Genomic DNA, 25063 nt, shown 5'->3' on the forward strand with positions numbered 1-25063 from the left:
CCGCGCAGGCAATTTCCAGCCCAATTTTCTTTTAAAAAAGTTGCCGTATTATAATCAGCTAAATACTCAAATCAGACATTGTGAGCTATGGTTACTGCTTGAAAATCTTCTGCGGCAGGCTGAAAATAGGCATTTTGATGTGTGGAATGCATTCACTGTCCCCTAAGCTCCGCAAGACGAACACTGCCACGAAAGGGAACGATATTGGGGTCACCATAGTGGTCAGGCGCGCGTGTGCTGATTGGTCAAGTCCAAATTATCCAGGAAAGCCAATTTTTGAATAAACAATAGAATTTTGGGTTCATAGAAATGCATAGGTGCCGGCCAGGACCTTCAGGTGGGATCGAATTGACGAAAAAATGCAACCAACCGGATATGAATTAACAGAAGTCTACTGTACAACAGATTGTGCAAAACAACCTCCTCCTACTATCAAGATGTGTGTAAAGCTGGCACTGCTTACTGTCTGTCATTTAACACAAGAGCTTCGGCCAACTTGGCCCAAACACACCGGGTATAAGAAATCCCAAATTTTGGTTTTAAATACACCATTCACTTTATAATACTCTCCTCAACATTCAAACTAAATCCCGTGTTTTCAGCTGTTTGCATCACTGTGTAGCCATGTAGCACACCCCATAAAATTGAATTGCTTTCACAATGCTTTTGTTAGTCATGTCAGTGGGATAATATACCAAGGTTTTTTTAGGTGCAATTTTTTCATGTCTCATTAAAACATGCACGCCACTAAAGCACTAGCAGAAGACATCACACCACTGTATGTACATATGCAACATTTTTTACTAATTACTTCCAAGATATCTAACATTATTCACCTGCTACTACAATTATGGTGGCAACATAGTGTCCACTCCAGCTATTTATCGGTTCAATTTGTAAGCATTACTGACTCACCCAAACTTAAAGATGCCCATATTTGACTTAGATTGAAGTGCAATGATGACACAGACACAGAAAGGAAGTCATACATATATTTTGTGAACTGTGCAAACTCATTCGTTGTGTAAGCTATCTCACCACAAGCACTGTGGCAATTTAAAGTTCACGGGGTTTAGTTTTCAGTTTCCATTTTATGCCACTGTTATACAGGCACCGTTCAGGTACTTAATTCATTCCATCTTCATTGAAACTTTTCAAAGAGGATCCAAGAACAAAGTAGAAATTAGTTCAACAGGACTAAAATCAAGCTTCCTGGAAAATGACATGTAGAAGAGCTTCGCCTGCATCAACCCAAGTATGCTCGAAAGTGCCTGTGTGACAGAACCCCTAAGTCTTTGCCTAATGATCACATGCTATGGCATTAAAGACACAAGGCTGAACCATGTAATGCTGCTCTTCAGATTTTTGACTCTGAAAGAAAATACTCAACGTAGTACACTTTTTTTCTGTGTGTATTATGTATTGTAGCTGAACCTTGATTTATTTTTTGTGAACTTTAAAAAAAAAAAAGTGTGCTGTTGAGTTTACGTGTAACAAAATTGTGCTGTTTTACACACCCTATTTTGTCTTTTTAGTATCTGAAGCATACACTTCGGTATTTCTAGGAAAAGTACGCAGCGTTTTTTAGTACGTGGTCGCATACACCTGTTAGCGTCATTCCGGTATTTACTGTTAGCGTCATTCCGGTATTTGAACCTGATGCGTCACGTAATTGCGCAAAATGATTGATCTAAATTAAAATGCAAGAACAGTAATTCTCATCATAGACAGCATCAAAATAACCAGACCTCACCATGCGTCATATGTAAAATATTTTGCTTTCGGCAAGCATTGAGACACAAATAGAAGCCGCAAATTCTTTGGCCATTCGTGCACCTTAAAGAAGAGCTGACTGTCATAGAACGCCTTCAAGTTTAAATCGGTCCGGCAATATGCTGTAATAGTGCGCAGCACACGTGTGACTCATGATGCAAGCACGCAAAAGCGCACACTTCGCTTGCAGTTAACAGCACACCGCTTCAGCTACAAAAGCCTTATCCAAAGAAAAAAAGAATGGGAGAAAGAGCAGAATTAAAATAAGAAACATGCCACTTAAGCCGAATTAATAACCTGGCGGTTGAACGGCTGTGGCGCAGCACCTCGATCAGCAATAAAACCGAAACTTTAAACCACCTACAAATATGCATCTTCCACACCTACATCGCTATGCTCCCTTTGCAAAAGAACATCACTCCTTGTAAAGCGGGAGAAATGCACACATTGATGCGCAAGCAAATTCATTCAGATAATTTCTCTCGTAGGCGCGTCTGTACAAGCCGTGCGAGCCGGTTCCTTCATTTGAAGACTCGGCAACTGCCTCCCTATATATATATAAATTTTTTTTATTACGTAAAAATCGTCACAGACCGCCGATTTAAACGTAAGGCTATAGCTATCGAGGTCATAAGAGAAAATGATCACTTAGATACTTACAGCGAAACGTTCAAAGCAACACCGCGCGGTACAATCAGGAGGTCAGAACTGGACGCCAGACAGGGCCTGCGGGAGAAAAAATGGCGTGAAGAGAAAACACTAACAAGAAAAAGCAAAGAACCCGTACTTGCGTCCCGACGTTTATTGCGCGGAAAAAATATACCTTGCTTTTTATAATGTTTTATATTTATGCCTCAAAAGAACGTGCAAGCTACTTTATTGTACAAATCACATCAGTCAGTTACTTTTAAAATCGAAACAGGACGATGTTGGAATGATATTGATACTGAAAGAATTATGTGCGCTGCAAGCGACAGCTTCGACGTAGCGGCGAAAGCAAGAAATCGTGGCAAGCAGACATTCGGCCTTCAACGATTTGTCGGCTACGAAACGTGACGTTTCGTGGGTTCCGACGGTAGCAATGTGGTGAGCCAGCCTTTCTGAAATGCATTTATCGTACAGTTTCAGGAAATGTTAATGCAGCCCTACGAAGCCTTTCAAGAAGTCCAATGCCAACAGCAAGATTGCCGTCGTCTGAAGCGCCGTGCGTGTGCCGCTGTGTCGAGCTAATCAGTCGTGTCCCCGCGTCACGCAAGGTGGGACTCATTCATTCATTCGTTGACCGGCTGGAACTTCGATAAAGGCACGATGTGCTAGCGACAAACATGAAACTGCAAGCGAATGGCGCGTCCAAAAACGGCCAACCCCAGCAGCACCCACCGCATTACTACCCTGAACTGCCGACAGAGGTTGAGGAGCGACTAGAGAAGCTCTTCAGAAAGTTAGACGTCAACGAAGATGGTCGAATTGACATCAATGATCTTACCACTGGCTTGCGCAAACTGGGACTGCCGCATTCACCTGGAAGTGTAGAGGTCAGTGTCCAATGTCCCACTGCACGCAATTTTGTCCAAGGTAAGGGCGCAGCGAAGAATGCGTGCGCTCGCTGCTGTTCAAGGTTCCTAATTTGCACAGCAATGATTACGAGATATACGGCGCTACTTCATGGTGACATAAAAAAGGCGATATCACTGCAGCGAACGTACCACGGCCGACAAAGTGACTCGGAAGAAACCGATCTGAATGCCTCGCTTTCTTCCTAGTCGCCAACTTGTGTGCCGCTTGCATTATTTTTGCCTAGATAATTTGTTCCGGTTTGGTAACGTTGTCACACACTTAACGATGTATTGTTGTGTGCCTCTTTCCTGTTTTTGCTGGGATCGATACATTTGAGGTGTCAACATGTATATGCACACAACAAGCGTGCAAGAACGGCAACACTTTGTGACTACAAAGCTTACTCGAGCGTACAGTGCTGTATCGGTTCCGGTGTGCCGCGTACTTACAAGGCCGAATAGTTCCTGCCTACGCACATAGCTTTACTGCTTAGCGCATTTCACTAATACTTTAGCCCGAGGTACGGAATGTTTTATGTTGTAAATTATTAGCAGGCTCCCTATTTTTCATTTGTTTGCGTAGCAGATCTCAAAATGTTAGTTACACGCGCATTGTTTTAAGTTTGCGGTTGTATTCTGTGTAAATGAAACACGTTATATGTGCTGCTTTGTTAACTACATTTCTATTGTTTCCTCCATCTCCCCCCCCCCCCCTTTTTTGTTTTCATTTTCATTTTTGGCACAGAAGTTCATAACGGTATCAGACACTGGAAAGGATGGCACTGTGGATTTTGCAGAGTTTGTGCACTACATCATTGAACACGAAAAGAATTTGATGGTGGTTTTTAAAAGCCTTGATGCAAACAGTGATGGTAAGTCACCAACTAAATTAACATTTTTTGTCTTGATGGTACATAGTAGTTATGGTAGTTACTGTCATATTTCTTTTTGCTGCTGAAGGCTCACTCGATGCAAATGAGATCAGGACATCGTTCCAGAAGCTTGGAATTCAAATTGATTATGATGAAGCCATGCGACTCCTTAAACGGTAAGTTGGCAGTCTGCGCAAAGCTAACACTATTATGTCGAATTCCTTGAACCAAGTTATGTATTTTTCACTTTTTAAGCAGCTGAATATGTACACCAGAACCTAGAATAATCATAGCAGGACACTCATCATTGAAATGGAAAGCCATCGCCTACTACAAGACACCTATGCACCTGGCTTATTAATTTGATGTTGGGCCACGCACAGAAACAAATTTCATGTGAGAATGTTGAAATGACATACATAGAAAAAAGCACTTTTTTTTATTTATTTGTCTATTTATACGTACATGAAATTAAAGGAACTGAGATCTAATAGCAGGCAGGTTTATTTAGCTCGTAATTGCAGTGGCAGCTATTCCCTTCTTTCCAAATAGCTGACACATTCATATGCGATCAGATTTAGGGTTACTTGAGCTAGCAAATCTGTTTCTTTACTTAAAGAACCTTCACATCACTGCTTACTTAGCTACTTCTTGGCTTTCCCCTTCTTATTCCTCTTCTCCATTGTAAACATGCTTCTTCAGACCTGGTGAGGCACTTGCAGTAGTCATCCAGAGTATCAGTTATAAATGACGGTAGGAGTTCTGCGGCACATAGACAACTCAGGAACTATCTAAAAGCAGTTTTCACACACATTTTCATTTGCAGCATTATGCTTCAACATTCTGCTTTTACATGTGGAACATCAAAGAGTTCTAGCTTTGTGAAAGGTGGAGGTATTACAGTCATTGTGTGGAATGAGCAGTAACAAATCTTGCTGCAGTGCCCAACATTTGATGCATAGCCGCTGGTTTCTACATTGGGAAACTAGCTTCCTATTAGACATACCTTGCATAATTTTCATGTTTGAACAAACACTACTAATACAGTGGCTTTTCTATGTTTTCTTGGATTCTCTCAATGCCCTTGTCTAACATTCCAGTACATGTTTTTGTCATGTAGCAATACCTCTTTATTTTCACATGTTATGCACTCTTTTTGAAGAATGCTTTTCAGTGTATGTAGAGTGAAATTAATTATCAATTTTTGTTTGCTGTATACTTGATCTAAAGTTGAAGAGAAAAAAAAAAGGAAACAGTCTGAACATTCACAATACTTCATTTAAAGAACTGCAAACTTTACAAGAATTTTATTCACTTATTACACATTAATCTAATTAAGGTGACAAATAATGTATTGTACAAAAAAGTAATTGTTTAAATATGCATATGAGGAAGCATGACTTTTTTTTTTACGTTGTTCTCCACTTAAAACAACATTTATTTAGGCTACATAAAAATGAACAACCGAAATCAGAAGAGCAAATATAGCCCCAGCATCGCTTCCTGGCTTTATCAGCAATAAAAATGGTTTATTGAGGCCCATATAGCCCTTAAAGCTGCATTACATACTATGAAGCTTTTACGTTTATCTGAATCTCCATGTCATGTCTCTGGAAAGTAAAATGGGTGGTAGTTTAATGCCTTCTTTTAAAGGGGCACTGAAACGAAAGCCGCGGTCAACTCGTAAGCCAAATATTACATTACATGCAGTAGGAAACCTCCACTTTCACATAAGATTCCATGTTCTCTTTTGGGGCTTTCAAGGCCTGCACTTTTTTTTTTTTTTTTCTGCACTTAGTGGTGTCAGCGATGACGTCACAGCAGGCTGTCATCAGGTAGCAAAAGCCCATAGACACTAACCTTTGGCATCTCTTTTTTGACCTTGATTACTCACAAGCACAAGCTCGCACTTGCAATCCGCACCCTTAAGATCTTTTAGGAAGCAGGGAATCGGGTATTTATTAAAGTATCCCACCCATCCTATCACTGCTTATATGTTGCTATTGGGCACCTTTGTCAGATGCGAACTTCGAAAGGTTACCATTGAAAGGTTATTGAGTCCTAAACGGGTTTACAAATACAAGCTTGTCATTTACATTTATGAAAACAAGTTATATCAACTGTAGCAAAGACTACAAATTCTGGCCAATCATGATCACCAGCACTAGGCACGGGTTCGTCGTCTGAGCTACAATTACCTCAGGAAATGGACGCACCACCAAACACGTAATCTTGTACGTAATCTTGTAATCAGATACCGATGGCAAGAACCATCTATCGAACAGCATTGGTCTCATACCAAATGTCACCAATGTTAAATCAATTGGGCGAGCATGTTAGTTTTCTTTTACCCATCCGCAAATTTAAGTCATGTGCCAAAGCTCTTTTACTAGAAACATATTGTACTCAATATGGGTAACATGACCTTTCATTGCTTCCAATATCTGGACTTTATTCAGACTGGTTGTTGCATTTCAGAAGTTGTGGATGAGCATCCCAACTTCAATGTATTTGCACTTTTGTGTTTTCTTTTTATTGTGTGTGTGTGTGTGTGTGTGTGTGTGTGTGTGTGTGTGTGTGTTTAGCGATCAGTTGCTAGATAAAACATTCGTTGTGTTACATCTTCAGTCAAGTTATAGGATTTTTTCTCATTGTGACCCTCTGTGCATCTTGTTGCCATACATGACAATTATTGTTTTAAATTGCAAACTACTTATGTTCTCACTTTTAGCCTTTATCAGGCTTTTGGCTTTAAGCTCTACCACAATTTTTTCTACTTTACAGAAATAAATCGCTTCTTAATAATAACCATTCAAGAAGGAGTGATAGGGAGGGCATTGCCCTAGCTTGGAGAAACCAATGAATCAAGGGGGAATGGGAAAGTAAACATTGCACTCCTTATATATCCATTCATATTAGGTCCTTTTCAAAAATATCTTTGGGAATATATTCCTTGAAAGGCATCAAACTCATTTCAGTGTGTTCAGGTTTTAAAAAGTGTGTTTTAGAGCCCCTGTAATGTTGTGCTTCTATGCCTGTGAATAATACTTCCACTGGTGCTGTACAATATATCAGCATAAATCATTGCATTGTTTATGTGTAGATTTCGGGGAAATTATGAAAACTGGGAAAAGCAAGATCATTTGCATCAGTGCAATTTATGTGCTGAGCAGCTGTCTTGGCAGTAACTTCTCGGGCATCAGTAAAATTTTGGTTTCACTGCAATTGAAAGAATGAATGTGAATCTCTTCCCGTTTTCAGAATGGACAAGGACGGCTCTCTGACCATTAACTTTGAAGAATGGCGTGACTATCTGCTCTTTCACCCTAGCTCAGAAATTCACGATATAATTCATCACTGGAGACATGCTACAGTAAGTTCTTTATATTTTATATGTTGCCTGTTCTCATGTTACTTCTTGTAGCTTGAACTTCTAATCATGGCTGTATAAGGGCTAGTAGTGCTCAAAATGAGTTTTTGTGCACCAGCAGTGACATTGTAATTACAGTTCAAGATATTAACTTCCTTAACGTTACTACAGTACTACTGTAAAATTAATGGAATGAAAAACATCTAACCTTTGCTCAGTGGCTATGGTGTTGGGCTGCTGAGCACAAGGTCGCGGGATCGAATCAGGGCCACGGTGGCCGCATTTTGATGGGGGCGAAATGCGAAAACACCCAGATTTAGGTGCACGTTAAAGAACCCGGGGTGGTCCAAATTTCCGGAGTCCCCCACTACGGCGTGCCTCATAATCAGATCGTGGTTTTGGCACGTAAAACCCCACAATTTAATTTTTAAACATCTGACCTTCTGAAAGTGTGGATACTTTTCATAGGTACATTGTAATTGAGCCTGAGCCTGAACTATGTTGCCAATTTTTTGTATAGCTCTTTGGTTTCCGTTTTCAAGCAGTTTTTCCAAACACTACTTGTTCTTGTCATACCAAATACAGCTGTTCGATTATGTGAAGTTTTCATTAGTATTGATTTTGTGCTATTCTTGCACCTATAGGTCAGTGTGATTGATATAACAATGTTGGCTGGTTTTTTTTCTCTTGTCCTTGAAGAATAAAAGTCCTGGAACTATCGTTGCTGGCACATTTTGTGGCATATGTTGAGGGTAGTAATGAGACAGTCATGAGCTTATCTTGATTAAACACAGAACTACCTTGTAGGTGGAAAAAATGAGAGGACAGAGTGCTGACATACATACGAGTGCGGTCCGATAATTACTTAGCCTACAAAATAAAAACGAAAATTTTGGAATGGTGTCGATTTATTTCTCAACATAGTCCCCTTTCAACTCTATACACTTGACCCAGCGATCCTCCAACTTCTTGATCCCGTCAGAAAAATGTTTTCTCCTGAGCTGCAAAGTAGGCTTCTGTGGCGGCGATAACTTCTTCATTCGACTCAAATTTTTGTCCGGCGAGTGACTTTTTCAAGTTGGGAAACAAAAAGAAATCACTCGGGGCCAAATCTGGAGAATATGCTGGATAGGGGCACCACTTCGTAGCCCAGTTCGACCAACTTGGCCGTGGCGACGGCGCAGGTGTGAGCTGGCGCGTTGTCATGGTGGATGAGCACCTTTTTCTTCACCAAATATGGCCGTTTTTTTTTTTTTTTTTCGCAATTTGGCGTCGAAGCGGCCTAGTAATTCGGCGTAGTAGGGTCCTGTCACCGTTTTGCCCTTCTCAAGGTAGTCGACAAAGATCACACCTTGAGAATCCCAGAAAATGGTGGCCATCACCTTTCCGGCCAATGCGACAGTCTTCGCCTTCTTCGGAGCAGGTTCTCCGGGTGCTGTCCACTGTTTCGACTGTTCTTTGGTCTCTGGTGTGTACCAGTGGATCCATGTTTCGTCGACGGTCACAAAACGACGCAGGAACTCCTTCGGATTACGCTTAAACAGCTTCAAACACTGCTCTGAAGTGGTCTCACGGACGCGCTTGTTGTCCGGAGTGAGCAAACGCGGCACACATCGCGCCGACAGCTTTCTCATGCCCAAAATTTCATGAAGGATATGACCCACAAGGTCTTTTGAGATGCCTACTGTCTCAGCTATCTCGCGCACCTTCAGTTGGCGGTCTGCCAATACGAGGTCGTGGATTTTGGCACGTTATCGGACGTGGTAGCCGTTTGCGGGGCTCCTGGGCGAGGCTCATCAAAAACCGACGTGCGATCACGTTTAAACTCGTTGAACCAATTTTTGACGGTTGCCATCGAAGGAGAAGACTCACCGTAGACGGCATCCAGTCACTCTTTGATTTCGCTGCGCGATTTTCCTTCCAAAAACAAGAATCGAATCACCGACTGATATTGCTCTTTTTCCATTTTTTTTTTTCGGATACACGAAAAATCACCTCAAGTGGCCAAAAACAAAACTGCGAGCCCGATTCGACTGGACCTTTGCATGTGTCCCTCTAAGAGAGCGTACTCAACGTCAGTATATGTCTCATGCGATAGCGTCGCGCTCTCGCGTTGAGGCTAAGTACTTATCGGATCGCCCTCGTACCCCTTTTAGTCGTGGGTACATATTTGTGTATGCGACACCCATGGGCGACGCTCGACCAGATCGACTTTGAACCTGTACCATGGCACATGGACCCAGACACACAATCAGGACGACACCAAGCACAAGCCCAACATCTTCACGAAAACGCAGAAGAGTGGATCTCGTACACGGACGAATCTCCGTCTCAGAACTTCGAGGGCTACCAGACAGGAATAGCTTCCGATGGAATACCACTGTCCTGGGGTTTTCATTACAACATCAGCACGCAACGCCTGGCAGAAATCACGGCAGTTGTGGGCACCGTTACCATGCCCAACCCACATGCCCGTAATATACTGAAACACACAGATTGTCAAGCAGCCTGTCGAACCCTCGCAACAGGTGACATTCCAGACGCGCATTACAATACACTAGCTAATTACTTTGACGCCTACCCTTCCATACGTGTGCAGATACAGTGAATACCTGGTCACTCGGCGATCAGAGGGAATGAAGTGGCACATGCCACGTCCCCAGGTCCTCCCCTTTGGTGGCCCGATTCACTGAACCGTACCGAATTACTTGCTCTGGCGCGTTCTGACCAGCGTGCATGATTAGACGAGATGCGTAGCAGCCACAGAGTTTATCCTTGATCCACCCCACTCCACGACTCGACGCGACGTGAGGCGGCCCTAGTGAGGCGTGCGCAAACACATTCTCTGCTGACTCCCCACATTCAGCACTACATACAAGGCAAGGACGGATCTCCCACCTGTGTGGTGTGCGATGGCTTTCCGGATAACACCCACATTCTGTGGGAGTGTCCGTGTGCCCATGCAGCCATGCCCGGGAGCCTCAGTCCATTACCTAATAAACGAAGACCTGCGACCCTGGAGGTGTGGCTGGTGGACTCCTCCCCAGACATTATGAAGGCACTGCTCGTACACCTTAAACTTCTAGGCCTGTCTGAAGACTAGGCCTTGCTTGCTCTCTTTACTGCACCCAGACTGGGGTTTATTTTTATTTTTTAAATATTTTTTTTAATAAAGCTGTTCTCTCTCTGTGGGAAATCTGTTGCTACAGACGACCGCTTTGGTGAAGACAATACCGTGTTTGACGTGGAGCGCCAAACCTCCTGCAGTAGCAATTGCAAATTAATTGTTTTGCCTTCCTAGTAATGCTCACAGCCAATAATTATCATGTGCATGTAGTTCGAGTGGGTGATTCATGACGAAACATTGACGAAACATTGCACGACTGACTTACAATAATTAAACTTTAATTTACTCTAATTATGGTACTCATCATAACATGCACAGAGTCATTCTAGCACATTGACTCGCTTTCAGTGATGTCTCAAGCACTATGGCATAAAATTATGTAAATTTCATGCATTTATCGACAATTGATCATAATTCGTGACTGAAGTAAATGCACACACACATACATGTGCACACGTACAAACAAAAAACCCAAAGAGAGTGACAATGCATACAACTAAGTGTAATTTGTGATTACCTAGAAACATATTTCTTTTTGCAGCAGTGCAAGCAATGACACACTGACACACTTGCCACCAGCTTTACTGATGAATCTGAAATTTCACATTCCTGCTTAGTTTTTGCCTTTTTTAGAAACTTAGGCCCGTATTTACGAACGGAACTTAACTCATTAAGGACCCAGAAAAATCCACCAGTTATATTTTGGTGATTTTTTGTGCGAGGTGATACTTTCACACTGCAAGTACATTGTGCAAAGTACATTGTGCAAGTACATTGTGCAAAGTTTCATGAGTGCAGCTTTATTCATTGAAACGCTACGATAGTGTACTTTATAAAGTACGCTGGGCCTTTGTGGGAGCAAAACCTGATGTAGGTCACTAAATGTGAATGCTATATTTTGGAGCTTCAAAAAACAGGAAGGCTTGCAGCGAAGAATGAAACAAACTTTGCGTAAGTCCTCATAATCTTGTGGTAACAAAATTAGCATTTTAGTGGAAAATATTCTTTGCTGGGAATGGGTTCTTACTATTCAAGTGTTCAGCATGATTTAACGGGGAAGGACTTTGGTGTTGGTTTCAGAGGTGCACGCGATGAAAATATATTATCGATGCAGATCTATACGGGATATCTTACGATGAATGCAGGTTTTGAAAACTAAAGCATTCAGTATTTGGTTCAGTGGTAGTTGAAACATTCAACAGTCGTCGCATCTCATCCAATAGCAGTCTGTTCTTGCATTTCCGTCCTGTTGTACGATTTCGTCGGCAACATTTTCGTTAGAATTTTCTGACCTTTCAATAGATGGGATCAACGTCTGGTTCCCCAATGCGGGTTGCTCTACTTTCATTGCAAAACTCATCTCAATTGGCAGAGGGATATAGATCGTCTTTGTTGTTTTCTGTTTCCTTCCACGTATTTTCCGATTTGTAATAAAATCCTGCGTAAATATTCTGTCATTTTAAATAATGTTCATATTATATTTAAATGCATTTTTATTTATCTAAATTTAATGCAACACTGCTCGCCATTTTTTTTACTCTGAAGATAAGAGAGTCATCTTTCTCGGCAGCAAGAAAGGAACCAGTACGAATAATAGCAACCTTGATGTAATACTTAATATATTTTTACCTGCAATGATCTCTAAAGTGTTTGTAGTCAGCAAAGAATATTCAAAAAATAGTCAGCGAAAAATAATGGTAAAAAAAGCCACAGTGTGTGCTTCCAGAACAAGCACACCCGTATAGCATACACATAGACCCAGTGTACTTCACAAAGTACACCTACATTCATTTTCTCGCGACGCTGTAAATATGTATTGTATATGGAACGTCATGCATGCATCGTTTACACCATTTCTTTCTAAAGCTTCCACACAAACCTCAGCTACGTGAAGCATATGATATGCTTGATAAAAAATAATGAAGGTGCATGTACAGCAGCACCTGCTATGTTCAGCACTTCTCCAAGTTTGACGATGAATAAATCAAATACATAATGCAGCTGACAAAAAAACTACAATGTGGTCGTCTTGGCAAGACTTTTTTTTAGCAAAATGGCATACTAAGGAACACAGTATATTTCTTCTTTAATTATTTACAAATTAAAATGCTACTGTACTTTTAAAAGTACGCTGGCCCCTAATGGGTTAAGTTGTGGAGTGTGAGATCCCACAAAGTAGAGCGTCTAAGTGTGGGAAAAGTACAAGTGTAAGGAAAGTTTTAGGAGTGTACTTCCAAAAGGACACTTAAGTATCCCTTTCGAAAGTAACACTTTTCGGGTCAAGTATGTCGTCTGGTGTCGAGGATACATAAATAATTTACGTGTACGATGGTTCAATCGTAAAAAAGAAATATTTTTTGCGGCAGAGTAATGTGGATATAAATGCTGCAGTGCTTGCACGCGCATTCTGCTGAGCAAAATACAAAGAACTATTTTGTTTTACCGCTTTACTCAAACTCGTCTGGCCACACGTTCATATTGGTTCTCGCAGCCACTGCGGTTCTGTGTGTTGCCGTCCCGACTCCTTTTGGTTTTGTTGCTGAAAACGTGCGGTGTTTGTGTGTGTGTGTGTTAACCCACGCAGACAATGGAAAAAAAGAAAACAAACTTTTTCGAAGAAGAACGCGCCGTGCTCCTGGAGCACTTAAGGTTGCCTTAAGTTGCCTTAAGAAGCACTTAAGACTGCCGTAGCAGTCGGCCATCTTGCTTGCTAGGCGAGAGTAGCGAAAGTCGCACTTAAGGTTGCCAATGGCTGTACTTTAGTTCCGGCACTCAATTGTCGATTAAAGCTTACCTTAAGTACAAGATTTGTCTGTGAAACGCGTTAAGCATGGACTGGCTACTTAAGTCATAAGTTAAGGTTAAGTTCCGTTTGTGAATACGTGCCTTAGGCCCGTATTCACAAGCGGAACTGCTATGGGGGTTTCATTGTTTTTGGCTTGAGTGATCTTCCTGTTTAATAGAACAAGTCCAGCGCTAAGCTACACTTACTCCTTGTGGTACCTATTTGTTTTGTTACGGTAGCATGTATATCTACTGCTGCCCCCTCTGATTTCACCCTCTTGTTTTTTTGGCTAGTTTGTAGATCTCGGGGAAGACTCGTTGGTGCCAGACGACTTCACTGAGGAAGAGATACACACAGGCATGTGGTGGCGCCATTTGGTCGCTGGGGGAGTTGCTGGCGCAGTGTCCCGAACATGTACTGCCCCTCTAGACCGCCTCAAAGTCTTTCTCCAGGTATATAATGAGCACTTCGAACAAATATAGGTGTGCTTGGTTTAATGCGGTATTATTTGCAGTCTTTTCCTGCCTCAAGGTAGTTATGTATCCATCGCTTATTTTAGTTTGTATCCACTGAAAACATAGGCATATCTGGATTTTGAATATTCTGCTAAGGAGCAAGAGTTTGTCAAGGGCGTATATGATGAAAATGCTGTTTTTTTAGATTACAGTGGAATCTCGATGATAGGAATCTCAAGGGGGCCCAAAAAAAGTTTGTATTAGCCGAAATTCGTATCATCGAAACACAATAAAACTAGCTAAATTAAAGAGTCGAGAGGTGAACTCACTCAGGCACACGTACGTAAAAAGCATTTACAGTATAGACCACTTATAACGTAACCGTTTATAGTGCAGAACTGGCTACAACGCGGCCTTTTCCGACTCCCGTTTACCCTCCCATAGAATTCTATGTATACGCATACCGCTTACAGTGCAGCCGCGTGAGACGAAATTGTGGCTACCGCGGGAAAATCTCGCCGACAAGGCCGGTAGCGAGCACGAGGTGCGCCCACCGATGGGAGAGGAGATCAACGAGGGCGATGCGGAGGAAGAGCATGAGACGTGGAGCACGAGTCCAAGGGCGATAAAGTCGTCACCACCGCGCGCCGTATGTGCGAGTGAAAGCGCACGGGGGACGCGTGCCTTCACGGACAGCGAATGCACAGCGGAGAGCAAACGTGACTTCCGTTGCGCGAAAGGCCGTGGGGATATGGGAGGGAGGGAGGGAGGGCGACGCTGTGCCTGCGGCGCCACAAGCGTATCTTGCAACAGAGCGCCTCAAGAGTAACTGGCAACGCAATCTCCCCACGCGAAAGGAGCAAAGCGGGAAGGTAGCGTGGGAGAGGGGGGGGGGACAAATGCCTTCTTCTACTTTGCGCCTGTGCCGGCTGTCGGTGTTGTCGCGCGCACCGTATCTTGAAAGCAATCTCCACACGGCTCTGACCTTTGTATGCCCTGTGCTTACGCCGTTCAGTTTCCGTTTAAGCGATAGACAGCACGAACCTTCGCTTGCTGCGGCGGCCGCGCGTGGGGAAGCGCGGCTGCCGCAGCAAGCGAAGGGACAAAAAGAAAAGCAACAAAAGCGCCACGGCTTCAAACTCTTCGCGCCCAGTCGCGGCTTCCGCGCTGTCCGGCGCCGTGTCCGCGCCTCCGCATTAAAAGAAAAAGGGAAAACGCGCTGTTCTCTTTCGCGGCCGTCGGTGGGGCGGCGTTTATTCGTAACAACCGTTCCCTAGCACGTTGCAAAGTAATGGGGCTCAGCCGGGACCTCAGAAAAGTTCGTATCATTCGGAAATTTGTATTAGCCGTGATCGTATCATCGAGATTCCACTGTATGTGCTTGCAAAGGTTATCTGTACTCATGCTGCTAGTGCTTTGAAAGTACATGCTGTCCTTGCTTTAAATTTTCAAACCACTGTGTCTGAAGTGTTTTGCAACACAATGGCTTCAGCCTGTGGATCTCTAGGAAATTTAATTTTTCTTGAAATTTGGTCACCAAACCTATTCTGCACTGTTCTACATTCTTTTCTGCAGCTGTGAGCTAATTAGGCTCTGTATTCTTCGCCATCTCCATTCTGTTACCAGGTTCGAGGTAACGAGTTCCAGTCTATCCAACAGTGCTTACGGCATATGTTGCAAGAAGGGGGCATGCAGTCCCTGTGGCGCGGCAATGGCATCAATGTTATCAAGATAGCTCCTGAAAGTGCACTCAAGTTTCTTGCCTACGAAAAGGTTAGCTTGCGCTTACTGTCTGCATGCACTCCTTATACTTGAAAAATTTTACTATGCAGCGAGTGCCAATTAGGTTACAACTTGTACTTTGTGCTATTGAACAGCTACAGCAGAATGAACAATGTTAAAGTGAGATAAAGCTGTTGTAACAAGATGTTGGACATATCAAACCTGCTACATTTACTACCACCACTCCCAACTGCATGAGCAAGAGGACAAACATCCTTGGTAGCTACCAGCATTTCACGTAAGACCATCCTTTTCTGAAGCTGATGAATAGGTGTGTTCTTGTGACTGGGGGCTGAAGGAAGCCATCCATGCTTTCATACAGATGGTAAATGTTTTTGATGCAGCAAATTCTTATAATATACTCGCCTGTATCTAGTTTTTCACTTAAATCTATTTCTCAGATCACTTCTCTCCAAATACTGTATCCATGTTTCACCATTGGTCTTGATGCTGAAAGTGTGATAGCTGAGCGGAAAACCCTGAAGTGTATGTGCCTCATTTATTAGTTATTTTTGTTCTTTTAAAGATTAACCAAGAACAATTACCAAAATTTTATTGTACGTATGTACTTGAATTTGAGTACTACTACGGTATATCTAATTACCAGATTTTATTGACCCTTTTCATGGCGTTCCCGTGGGGGCTGCCATGTTTAATCACGTGGTCACGAGTCCATTTGCTTCCCTCAGCTGCCTCCATTGCCTCCGTGTTTACAATGGATGTACATGACACCCAGTGCGGCTCAGGAAACCTCTGTTTCGGAAGATATCGTTGACGCTGACTGGGTGGTCGACACAAAGCTTTGGCCACAGCTTCAGAGGACATGTAAAAGCGCTTTCGAGGCTCATTAAGCTTTGTCCAAATGGCGCGAGCAGCGTACATGGTGCTTGTTCTAAAAACGAGGCTAAAAATGTATTCCAAGCTATCCTAGCTTTCCGCTTCGGAATTGAATCAGAATCAGTGTTTTTTGCTCTTCGGTCTTTATTTGGCAAATACAGTAGAACCCCGCTGATACGTTTTTCACGGGGCCGTAAAAAAAAAAAAAAACGTAAGAGCCAGGAGACAGGAAAAATTGAGAAATGGGGGGGGGGGGGGGGGGGAGAGTAGTAGTGTTGAACTGCACACATTATTTTAATTGTTACGTGTGAAAAAAAGTCGTAGTTTCACCCGACACCCGAAGTATTGATTGCGGTAGCAAATTAGTAGACAGCTATACAAAGTAAGAATAGTAGTTTTATCGTTTGTATAAACGTGTAAACATTTGCTTATTAACTATATAACAAGCATGGTGTCAGCGCCCACAGGCAAACATGACCACATCACAAGCGTGGACACGCGCTGTCAAACGCTGAGCGAAGTGACCGTCGTGCTGTTGTCTATCGCTTCAACGAAAACTGAGCGCCGAGAACACACAGCACGCACAAAGCTATGAGCCGCCGACGCACCTACACTGCGTAGACTCTGCCCCCAACGTAGATCGCTTTCAAGATACGGCCCACACGACCGATTCACGAATGGGCGCACGATTCAAGTGTGCGCCCATTCACATATTCTTCATACATTGGCAATAGAGTGTGCGTAAGTTTGCATGCGAGTAGGGGTTTGATGTGTGTAGATAACTTGCGCGAAACTTACTATGCCAGGAAGCGGCGCTACTCTCTTTATCATTGTTTAACGAGTGGTACTCACTCTTGCCGACGTTCCGGTGTTGAAGTCTTTGGAGGTTAGAAATACAACGCTGACATTAATTTTTGTTAATTTTTTTTGTCCACTAGGAAAGTCGTATATTGAGAAGGGCCATCAACAGAGGCTGTCCATATGTAGCAAGGGTCCGTGAACTACAACAGACATTTATTCCATTCCTTAATATGCCAGTCAGTATTTTTGTAGCCAACTACTGCAGACATCTTCAATCCACCACTCCACATTTTGCAGCATGAATAGAGCACAGTGCTTGAGGGAAAACCCAGTTGCATTTCTGACAGCTGATTGCACGGAAACGGGGCAGAAGCGGTAATTGTTTCGTATTTGTGCGCTTTCGCTAAGGAAACGTATGGCGCACCGCCAAAAGCGCCATCTCGTTTCTCAAGAACAAACTGCTCCGCGAAAAAAGTCAATACACACTCTTGCACATGGGTTTGCTCTTAGTTCCTGGTATACCCTGTCTCATTTGTATTTGGAAATGTTCATTTGAACTGTTGAATCTGCAGATACAGGGAGCCATTGAGACCACAGTTCTGAGACATGTGCTGAAATGTGGGACAGTCACACACAGCTGTGCATTAATGACTGAATACTGTGGTCTCATTGGCTTACTGTGCCCATACCTAGCAGAGTTTGAGAGGTGAGATAATATGTATTGGGGGGTGCCACATTTAGTGCCTCATGTGTTGGTTTCTTGATGGTGATGTATGCAGGCAAAGCGGCTTATCAAGGGCGACTCAAACCGTGATCTGGGTATCTTTGAACGTTTTTTTGCGGGTTCCCTTGCTGGCAGCATCGCCCAAACAAGTATCTACCCCATGGAGGTGAGCAGGCTGCACAATCCGGTGCTCTGTCTAAAGTATTTTTATGGTGGCTTTGTCAGTTGTGCTTGAATACATATGTGCTTGTGTGCACATGTGTGTGCATGTTCACCGCCTCAGTTCCTTAACCACATGGTTTATAAAAGTGCTCCTTTTGTCTCATTAATATCCTATCTAACCCTCTGCACTAATGCTGGGTTCAGCTGCTTAGATTTTAGAGATTTAGCATTGCTAACATACACATATGCAACAGCTTTCAATATGGTGTATATATTTGCACTTTTGAAAATTGAATTTTGGTCCAAGTTTTGCAGATATAACCAATACACAAGTAAAAATAACTGTTTTTGGAAAACGTACAACAAGGGAAAAACATTTTTTGGGATGCACAATCTGAGTGAAAAGCTGAATATTTTTTGAGCCTGGGCATGCAGGCTGAATTTCAAATGTAGTACTTGTGCTTGTACTAGTATATGTGACCAACATTGTGTTGTGCTGTTTAGTGGTCCCTATGCGAGTACAGTAACATTCACAACAATTTTGTAATTATTTTTAACGGGAGATGCTCCTCGAAAAATCAAATTTTTTTGAAAAGTTTTGCTTTTGACATTTTAGTTGTACAATTATTTTTGATCATTCAACTCTTATTTCCCGAAATATCAAGGCTGAATTCGGACAATAAATTGGTTAGAAATCGTTCTGATTCAACCAGGGTAGCGCTCTAAACCACAAATTTGCGTGTAACGGGTATTTTTGAACGCCCGCCGCTCAGAAACTCGGTGCCGTCCGCCATCGAAGCTTGTTCGGCAAGGTAGAGCAAGACTTATTCTAGTGTTTCTAGTTCTAGCTAGCCTTATTCTAGTTTCATGCAAATCTCGCTGTATATTGAAGAATATAGATGTTCATAACTTTCAAGTGCGTTTTTCTCAATTTGCATTTTTAGACAATTTTTACATGTTATGCGTAAATTTTCGTGCACTTAAAATTAGCAGATTCTAATGAAATACTTCACAGAGTATCTTTGGACAGTGTAGAATGTTGATATCTGTACAGAAGTTTGCTATCTATTATACAGAATTTACGTTTTCTAATTTGAAATGCCAATAAGGGAACTGTAGAATATACAATGGGTTCCTCTGATTTTTGTAGGAAATATAGCATGTTATGCCCAAGGTAGTTTTCAACATACTACTGCCCATATGCAGCAAAACGAGTCATATTATGATGCTCTGTAAAAATTTTTAATAAGCTAAAAAGTGTACCAAAAAAAAAACTATTTTGTTATCACAGTTCTAACTCAAGAACTGTTACAGCTATGATAGAACTAATTACAGTTTTGACATCAGCATCACAAACTCTACTAGTGACAGAAATTTCAGAGTTCTGGGCAAAGAAATTTAAAAAAAAAATGTTTTTTTGAGGAGCATCTCCCACCATAAAATTGTAATCTTTAGTTCTTCTAAATTTTGTTTATAAAAGACAGTCTAAACAGAAACAAATTAAATTTGTCACTCACTTTATATTATTTCATGTCTTAGGTAGAGTAAGAGCATATCTTAGATGTAACTCAGGTATATGTTGTGCTTGGAATGGCAAACCATGGTAATTTTATTCCTGCTTTTTTTTTGTAATAACTAGTTTGCAGTTAAAAAAAAAACACTTTTTTTTATTTTCATAGCATGCATTTGTATGACAAGTGCTTAACTTAATTCCTTGCAAATGTGCAAAAACAAATGCTGAAGGCCCAGTAAATGAAGGTGATGTGTAACCTAACCTTGTATCTTTTTAGTTTTTGCATTCATACTTTGTCACTTCTTTTTCTTCACACAGTATACATTATTTTCTTCACATTATACACAATATTCTATTATGCTTGTCACATTACCATTTTTTTATGACAATGCAGGTGCTGAAAACCCGTTTGGCATTACGCAAGACTGGCCAGTACAAGGGAATAGTAGATGCAGCCTGCCAGATCTACCAGAAAGAAGGCTTGCGCAGCTTCTACAAGGGCTACCTACCAAACCTCCTCGGCATCATTCCCTATGCTGGCATTGACCTTGCCATCTATGAGGTGCTTTTGTTTTTGAGCTAGACATCACTTGTTCCCTCGTGAAGTAGTATGTGTGGAAGCTAAGCTGTCTAAAAAAAAAAGGAGGAAGGGGGCGGAGCATTTTAAAGGAGGAGGTGGGTCGTAGACCAAAAATTTTTTTAATCTTCAGTCTTCGAGGTATAGTGCTGAAAACTTGTACATCGCACTCCCATCTCCAATGGTACAAATTTTATGCAAGCTTCCTTTCATTATCTTCCACAAAGATTTTTGAAATATCAGTTACGGAAATGTTGCTAAACAGGGTACCAATGGCTTCTGTATGATTCAAGGAAGATCAACCTTATTGCTTTGCCTTTCATAAGACCAACCTTATTGCATTCCTTGAATCACAATGAAGCGATTGGTACCCTGTTTAGCAAAATTTCCGGAAGTGATATTTCAAAAATCTTTACAAAAAAATTATTTAAGCAACGCTCGCATAAAATTAGAACAAGAGAAGATAAATAAAAATGGACTGCATATTCCAAATAAGCTCGTAACACAACATATATGTGCAAGTTTTCAGCACCATATCTCAAAGAATAAAATTTTATTCCTTAGGACCTACCTTCCCCCAAGCAGGGTGCCAACCACACTGCAAGAAAAATTTTGGCCAGTGTGTGTGACCTGAAGCTGAGCACAACCTTAAATACAAGAACAATAGTTGCCACTTTACAAACATACAGAGTGATATAAACATTCAAGAAGGTACTGCTAGTATTCTCTTACATTAAATTAAAAATGCTGGCTTTTACATTCCACAGCTGCTTCTTTCTAGTGGCATGCCCATCTAGCACCATGTTACTGAATTGCAAGATACGTTGAATAGGCAAATAAAAACAGACACTGCATATGTAAGCTTAAAAAAGTAATGGGCACCTCAGCTAGGATACCTGCACTTCTGAACTCTGCTGTGAAAGCTGGGCTCTGCAGCCATTATGTTAAGGGTTGCTGATACATCATTTTAAATTGGATGTGTTCTGATAAGATAAGGACCACGACCTTCTGAACTACAGACCTGCACAGATCTCCCTGCTCCAGCACGCCTGGTCTAGTTCACCCCTTTTACCGCTAGGGACAGAACGTACGAGCAGAGTGGCGCTAGTTATAACCTGTTCGCTGTCGTCTGCTTCTGCGATCTGTTCCAGTGCTCGTGCCGCTATTTCTGCAGCCACAGATCGTTTACATTGTTTGTAAATGCATAAATTCACGAAAATAAAAAAGAAAGCAAAATTTGCGAATGATTGCTTCTCATTTCAATCACGAGGTACAGTAGGAAGAGCGGTGCAAGAAAGGAAAACGAGTACAGCCGGCAGACGATAACATTTCCTCCCGTTGCCTTCGCAGTACAGGAAAAAAAAATCTGATTACCTGAAGTAGAGTGACCTAATTCTAGTACACTCTACCAGAAGATTCATAGGATAAAATATAGTACAATAGAGCATGGGTTCTCAAAGTGGGTTCCGCGGAACCTACGGGTTCCGCAGGCCCCTGCTCGGGGTTCCGCGAGCCACTGATAAACTTTCCCTGGTCCCGCTCTCGACAAGTGTCTTGATCACGAGGTGCGCTTGATCGAAAGAACCTCAATTACCCATGCCCGAGTGTCAAAAAGCACATCACAGTGCGTAACAGCAACGCGCGAACTGCGCAATAAATACGCAAGCAGCTTTTAGCCACCCAACCTCTGAGAACGGGCAGCGCGCCTAAGCTTTCACACTTGAATCTCGGAGGCCGTAACTTACCACCATGCGCGTTTCTCCTATTTGTAGATAGGGTCGGTGCCGATAGTGTGCGCACTGGAGGAAAAAAAAAAAATGCGCGCCGCAGAAGAGCAAGAACGGCGTAGCGTCCAACCGAAACGAATTGGCGTAGTCCGCATCGCCGTGGTCCTCAGCGGTGATCGTAAGCGGCACGTGACTGTCAGCAACGCCGCAGCGCTTCGTGCCTAACCTTTAAAGCCTTTATTCTTGCGTTTATCGCCGCGCGCAACACCGCGTTGGCGGCTAGCCGCGTGCCTCCGTAAGTGCATAGTTGCTATCTCTAATCGCGTCGATAACCACCGCAGTTTCGTCCGCCGCGGTTGCGGCAAATAGTAGTTTCGTTTTCACTCGATGCGCACGTCGGCTGCGTGCCTTCACAACTACGCAGTCGCCTCCCATGGCAGCGTCGATAGCGACCGGCCGCAGTTTCGTCCGCACTTCTTGCAGCGAACGGTAGTTTCGTTTTGACTTTGTGCGTGCGTCAGCCGCCTGCCTTCTGAACCGTAAAGTCGCCGTCCATGATCGTCGATAGCGGCCGCGGTTTCGTTCGCAGCGGTTGCGGCAAGCAGTAGTTTCGCTTTGATTCAGTGCAAAGCTGTCGAAGATAAAAAGCACCAGCTACATCGCGATGGACGGACAATTTGTTGGCGAGCAGCTGAGTGGCGAAAAAATAATCGAGATGTGCGCCCGTTGGTGTGCAAAGCGCGTCTCAGATGAAAACGCGCGCCGCGAAGGATGTCGCGAGGCCTTCGCCGCTGCTAGCGCTAATCAGTCATGAGATGAAGAGAATTTCAGCTTCCACACTGGTCTTGTGCTAAATAGAAACAAGATTTGACGATTCATTGAGTAAATAGAAGCGTGAGGACGTAGTGAAGTATTTGTTTATTGTTTTCTTGATACCCTCGATAACTCGACATTCGGTTAATTCAGGGGGGGGGGGGGGGGGTTCCTCGGAACTTTATGGAGCTTAGCAGGGTTCCGTGGGATGACTGTACTTGAGAACCCCTGCAATAGAGTAATAAAGAAATACAATAATAAATAACTTGATGTATTGATATGAACAAGGACATTTAAAAGAATCACGCAGACGATATGTATACGCATACCACACACATATGTATACCACACACAAACTGCGTGAATCTGCAGACGCTGCAGAAGGCTTGGAACTTGAGCCATAGCTACACGCAGCTTGCTCGAGTTAATTACAGATGGGATAACGTAAACGATCACATAATGATATATTGCTGTGTGCCATCATGTAAATCAGAACAAAGCAAGGACTCTAGCATCAGTTTTCACAGTTTCAGAAAAGCTTTGCAATGCATATTTGACGGGCCGAACAAACACATAAACAATCACTGCATCAGTGAGTTTTTTTGTTTTGTTTTTTCTTGTGGAGTGGCGCGAAATTTCCGCATAATAGCAAACCTAGAAAGAATTCGTGTACTATTTTACGCGTTATTACATAGCACTACAATGAGTACACTTAAACAATTTTGACATACTAGCTGTTGTCTTCGTAAGAAATTGTCACATATGCTAGCAGCCCACTACAGAAGAGCAGGCGCACACATTCGAACGCCGCCCAGCCACACGCCGAGTAGCAGACGAACAGGTTATAAAAGCGCCACCTATGGCCACCGGTTGAACGAAAGTGGGCGCAAGCTGCTCCCATAGAAGCCGGACATCTGTGCAGGTCTGTAGTTCCAGTAGGTCGTGATAACAACAGTAATGGGTGTGTTTCGACTGTTTATCTAAAAAAAAAATTTGTCTATAAAATACCAATGTTGCTGAATGCATCAGAACCAAGCTAACTTTTGAATGCTCGCCTTTATTTTAGCATGAAAAAAAAAATTAGATAAGGTGAAAACATGACTTGAAACAAAGAAGCACTTTGAAAGTTTGCTTTGAAAGAATTACAGCTTTCAAAGAATTTGAAAAAAGAAAAACAATTATCTGTGCCATCACACTTACAACAAAGTTGTAAAATAAAATACTTTCAGTTTATTGCAAATTGCAAAAGACCACCTGTTTTCCTTCTGTAGTACTGCAGATAGCTTCTTAGTCCATGCAACAGGCAGCAGTCATCATGAAACCTGATGCTTGCATGACATGACAAAATAAAAAGGAGGTCCCAGAGGGGCACCAAACACCGCAGATTGTGCTTCAATCTTCATTTCTTTCTTTTGTATTCAAAACAAAACGGTGCAGCATGTTTTTGCAAAAGAAAAAAAAATTACTGGTGACAAGAGATGAATCTGGGGCAATTTTAGGGAAATTAGAGGTGATCACTTTCTTCATTTCTGTGTCTTGCATCCCTCTACATCTTGCATTTTCTCAAGTTTTGCTGCCAAAATTCAATACAGCAGCACAGAAGAGATGCAGAATATATGTTCACAAAGCAGTAAAGTATGCACAGAAAGAATCCCACACGAAAATAATTGTTATTTATAAGGCATAATAATAAATTGCCAATTTTGTTTGTGTTGTCGCTTTGTCAATAACATTATTTTATTTTGCAATGTTCTCTACATACAGAATAAAAAGTGTGAAGGCATAGAAAATTGTTTTCTTCAAAGATGGAATGTCAGGTACTTGCATAAGCCACATTGGAAAAGTAAGCTCGCTTTCACTGTATAGAGCAATTTTACTTTATACAGTTGAATCTCGATAATTCGAACTTGAAGGGGCCCGAAAATTTGTTCGAATTAAGAGAAGTTCGAATTAAAAGAAGGACTTGTGCTTGAAGTATTCGTGCACTATAGCACGATACACGAACAGCGAGAGTCGTGAAATATCGCAGCGTGCAAGTGCACAGCGAGCGAGGACAGCGAATCTGCCCACGCCGCCAACGCTGGCTTCTCGATAATGGCAGAAAATGAAACATCTGGGAGCGGGCTAAGCTGGCGCGGAGGCGCACGCACGCGGGAGCGCCATAGGGGAGGGAGTCGAGAGGGAGGGCG

At 42.4% G+C, this 25063-nt stretch overlaps 2 protein-coding genes across 7 annotated transcripts in view; one reads left to right on the forward strand and one right to left on the reverse strand.

The window, feature by feature from the left end:
• The window catches only part of LOC119435935 (uncharacterized), a 167538-nt gene extending 165015 nt beyond the window's left edge, over positions 1 to 2523 (reverse strand). Inside the window, exon 1 of one of the 2 annotated variants that reach the window (XM_049660887.1) lies at positions 2434 to 2523. The gene's annotated coding sequence lies outside the window, so the exon portion shown is untranslated. The remainder of the gene's footprint in view (positions 1 to 2433) is intronic. The other variant, XM_037702637.2, reaches the window with a different exon arrangement.
• Positions 2524 to 2761: 238 nt separating this feature from the next.
• The window catches only part of LOC119435936 (calcium-binding mitochondrial carrier protein SCaMC-2-B-like), a 77925-nt gene continuing 55623 nt past the window's right edge, over positions 2762 to 25063 (forward strand). For 2 of the 5 annotated variants that reach the window (XM_037702638.2, XM_037702640.2), the window contains exons 1-8: positions 2763 to 3308; positions 4075 to 4201; positions 4290 to 4377; positions 7463 to 7574; positions 13777 to 13935; positions 15565 to 15711; positions 18138 to 18248; positions 20152 to 20319. In XM_037702638.2, the coding sequence (XP_037558566.1) occupies positions 3099 to 3308; positions 4075 to 4201; positions 4290 to 4377; positions 7463 to 7574; positions 13777 to 13935; positions 15565 to 15711; positions 18138 to 18248; positions 20152 to 20319 (1122 nt within the window). In that variant the 5' untranslated portion in view covers positions 2763 to 3098. Of the gene's footprint in view, positions 3349 to 4074; positions 4202 to 4289; positions 4378 to 7462; positions 7575 to 13776; positions 13936 to 15564; positions 15712 to 18137; positions 18249 to 20151; positions 20320 to 25063 lie in introns of all 5 variants that reach the window. The other 3 variants (XM_049660900.1, XM_037702639.2, XM_049660901.1) reach the window with 3 other exon arrangements.

This window comes from Dermacentor silvarum, chromosome 1, assembly GCF_013339745.2.
Source record: "Dermacentor silvarum isolate Dsil-2018 chromosome 1, BIME_Dsil_1.4, whole genome shotgun sequence".
In the NCBI taxonomy this organism is placed as follows: Eukaryota; Metazoa; Arthropoda; class Arachnida; order Ixodida; family Ixodidae; genus Dermacentor; species Dermacentor silvarum.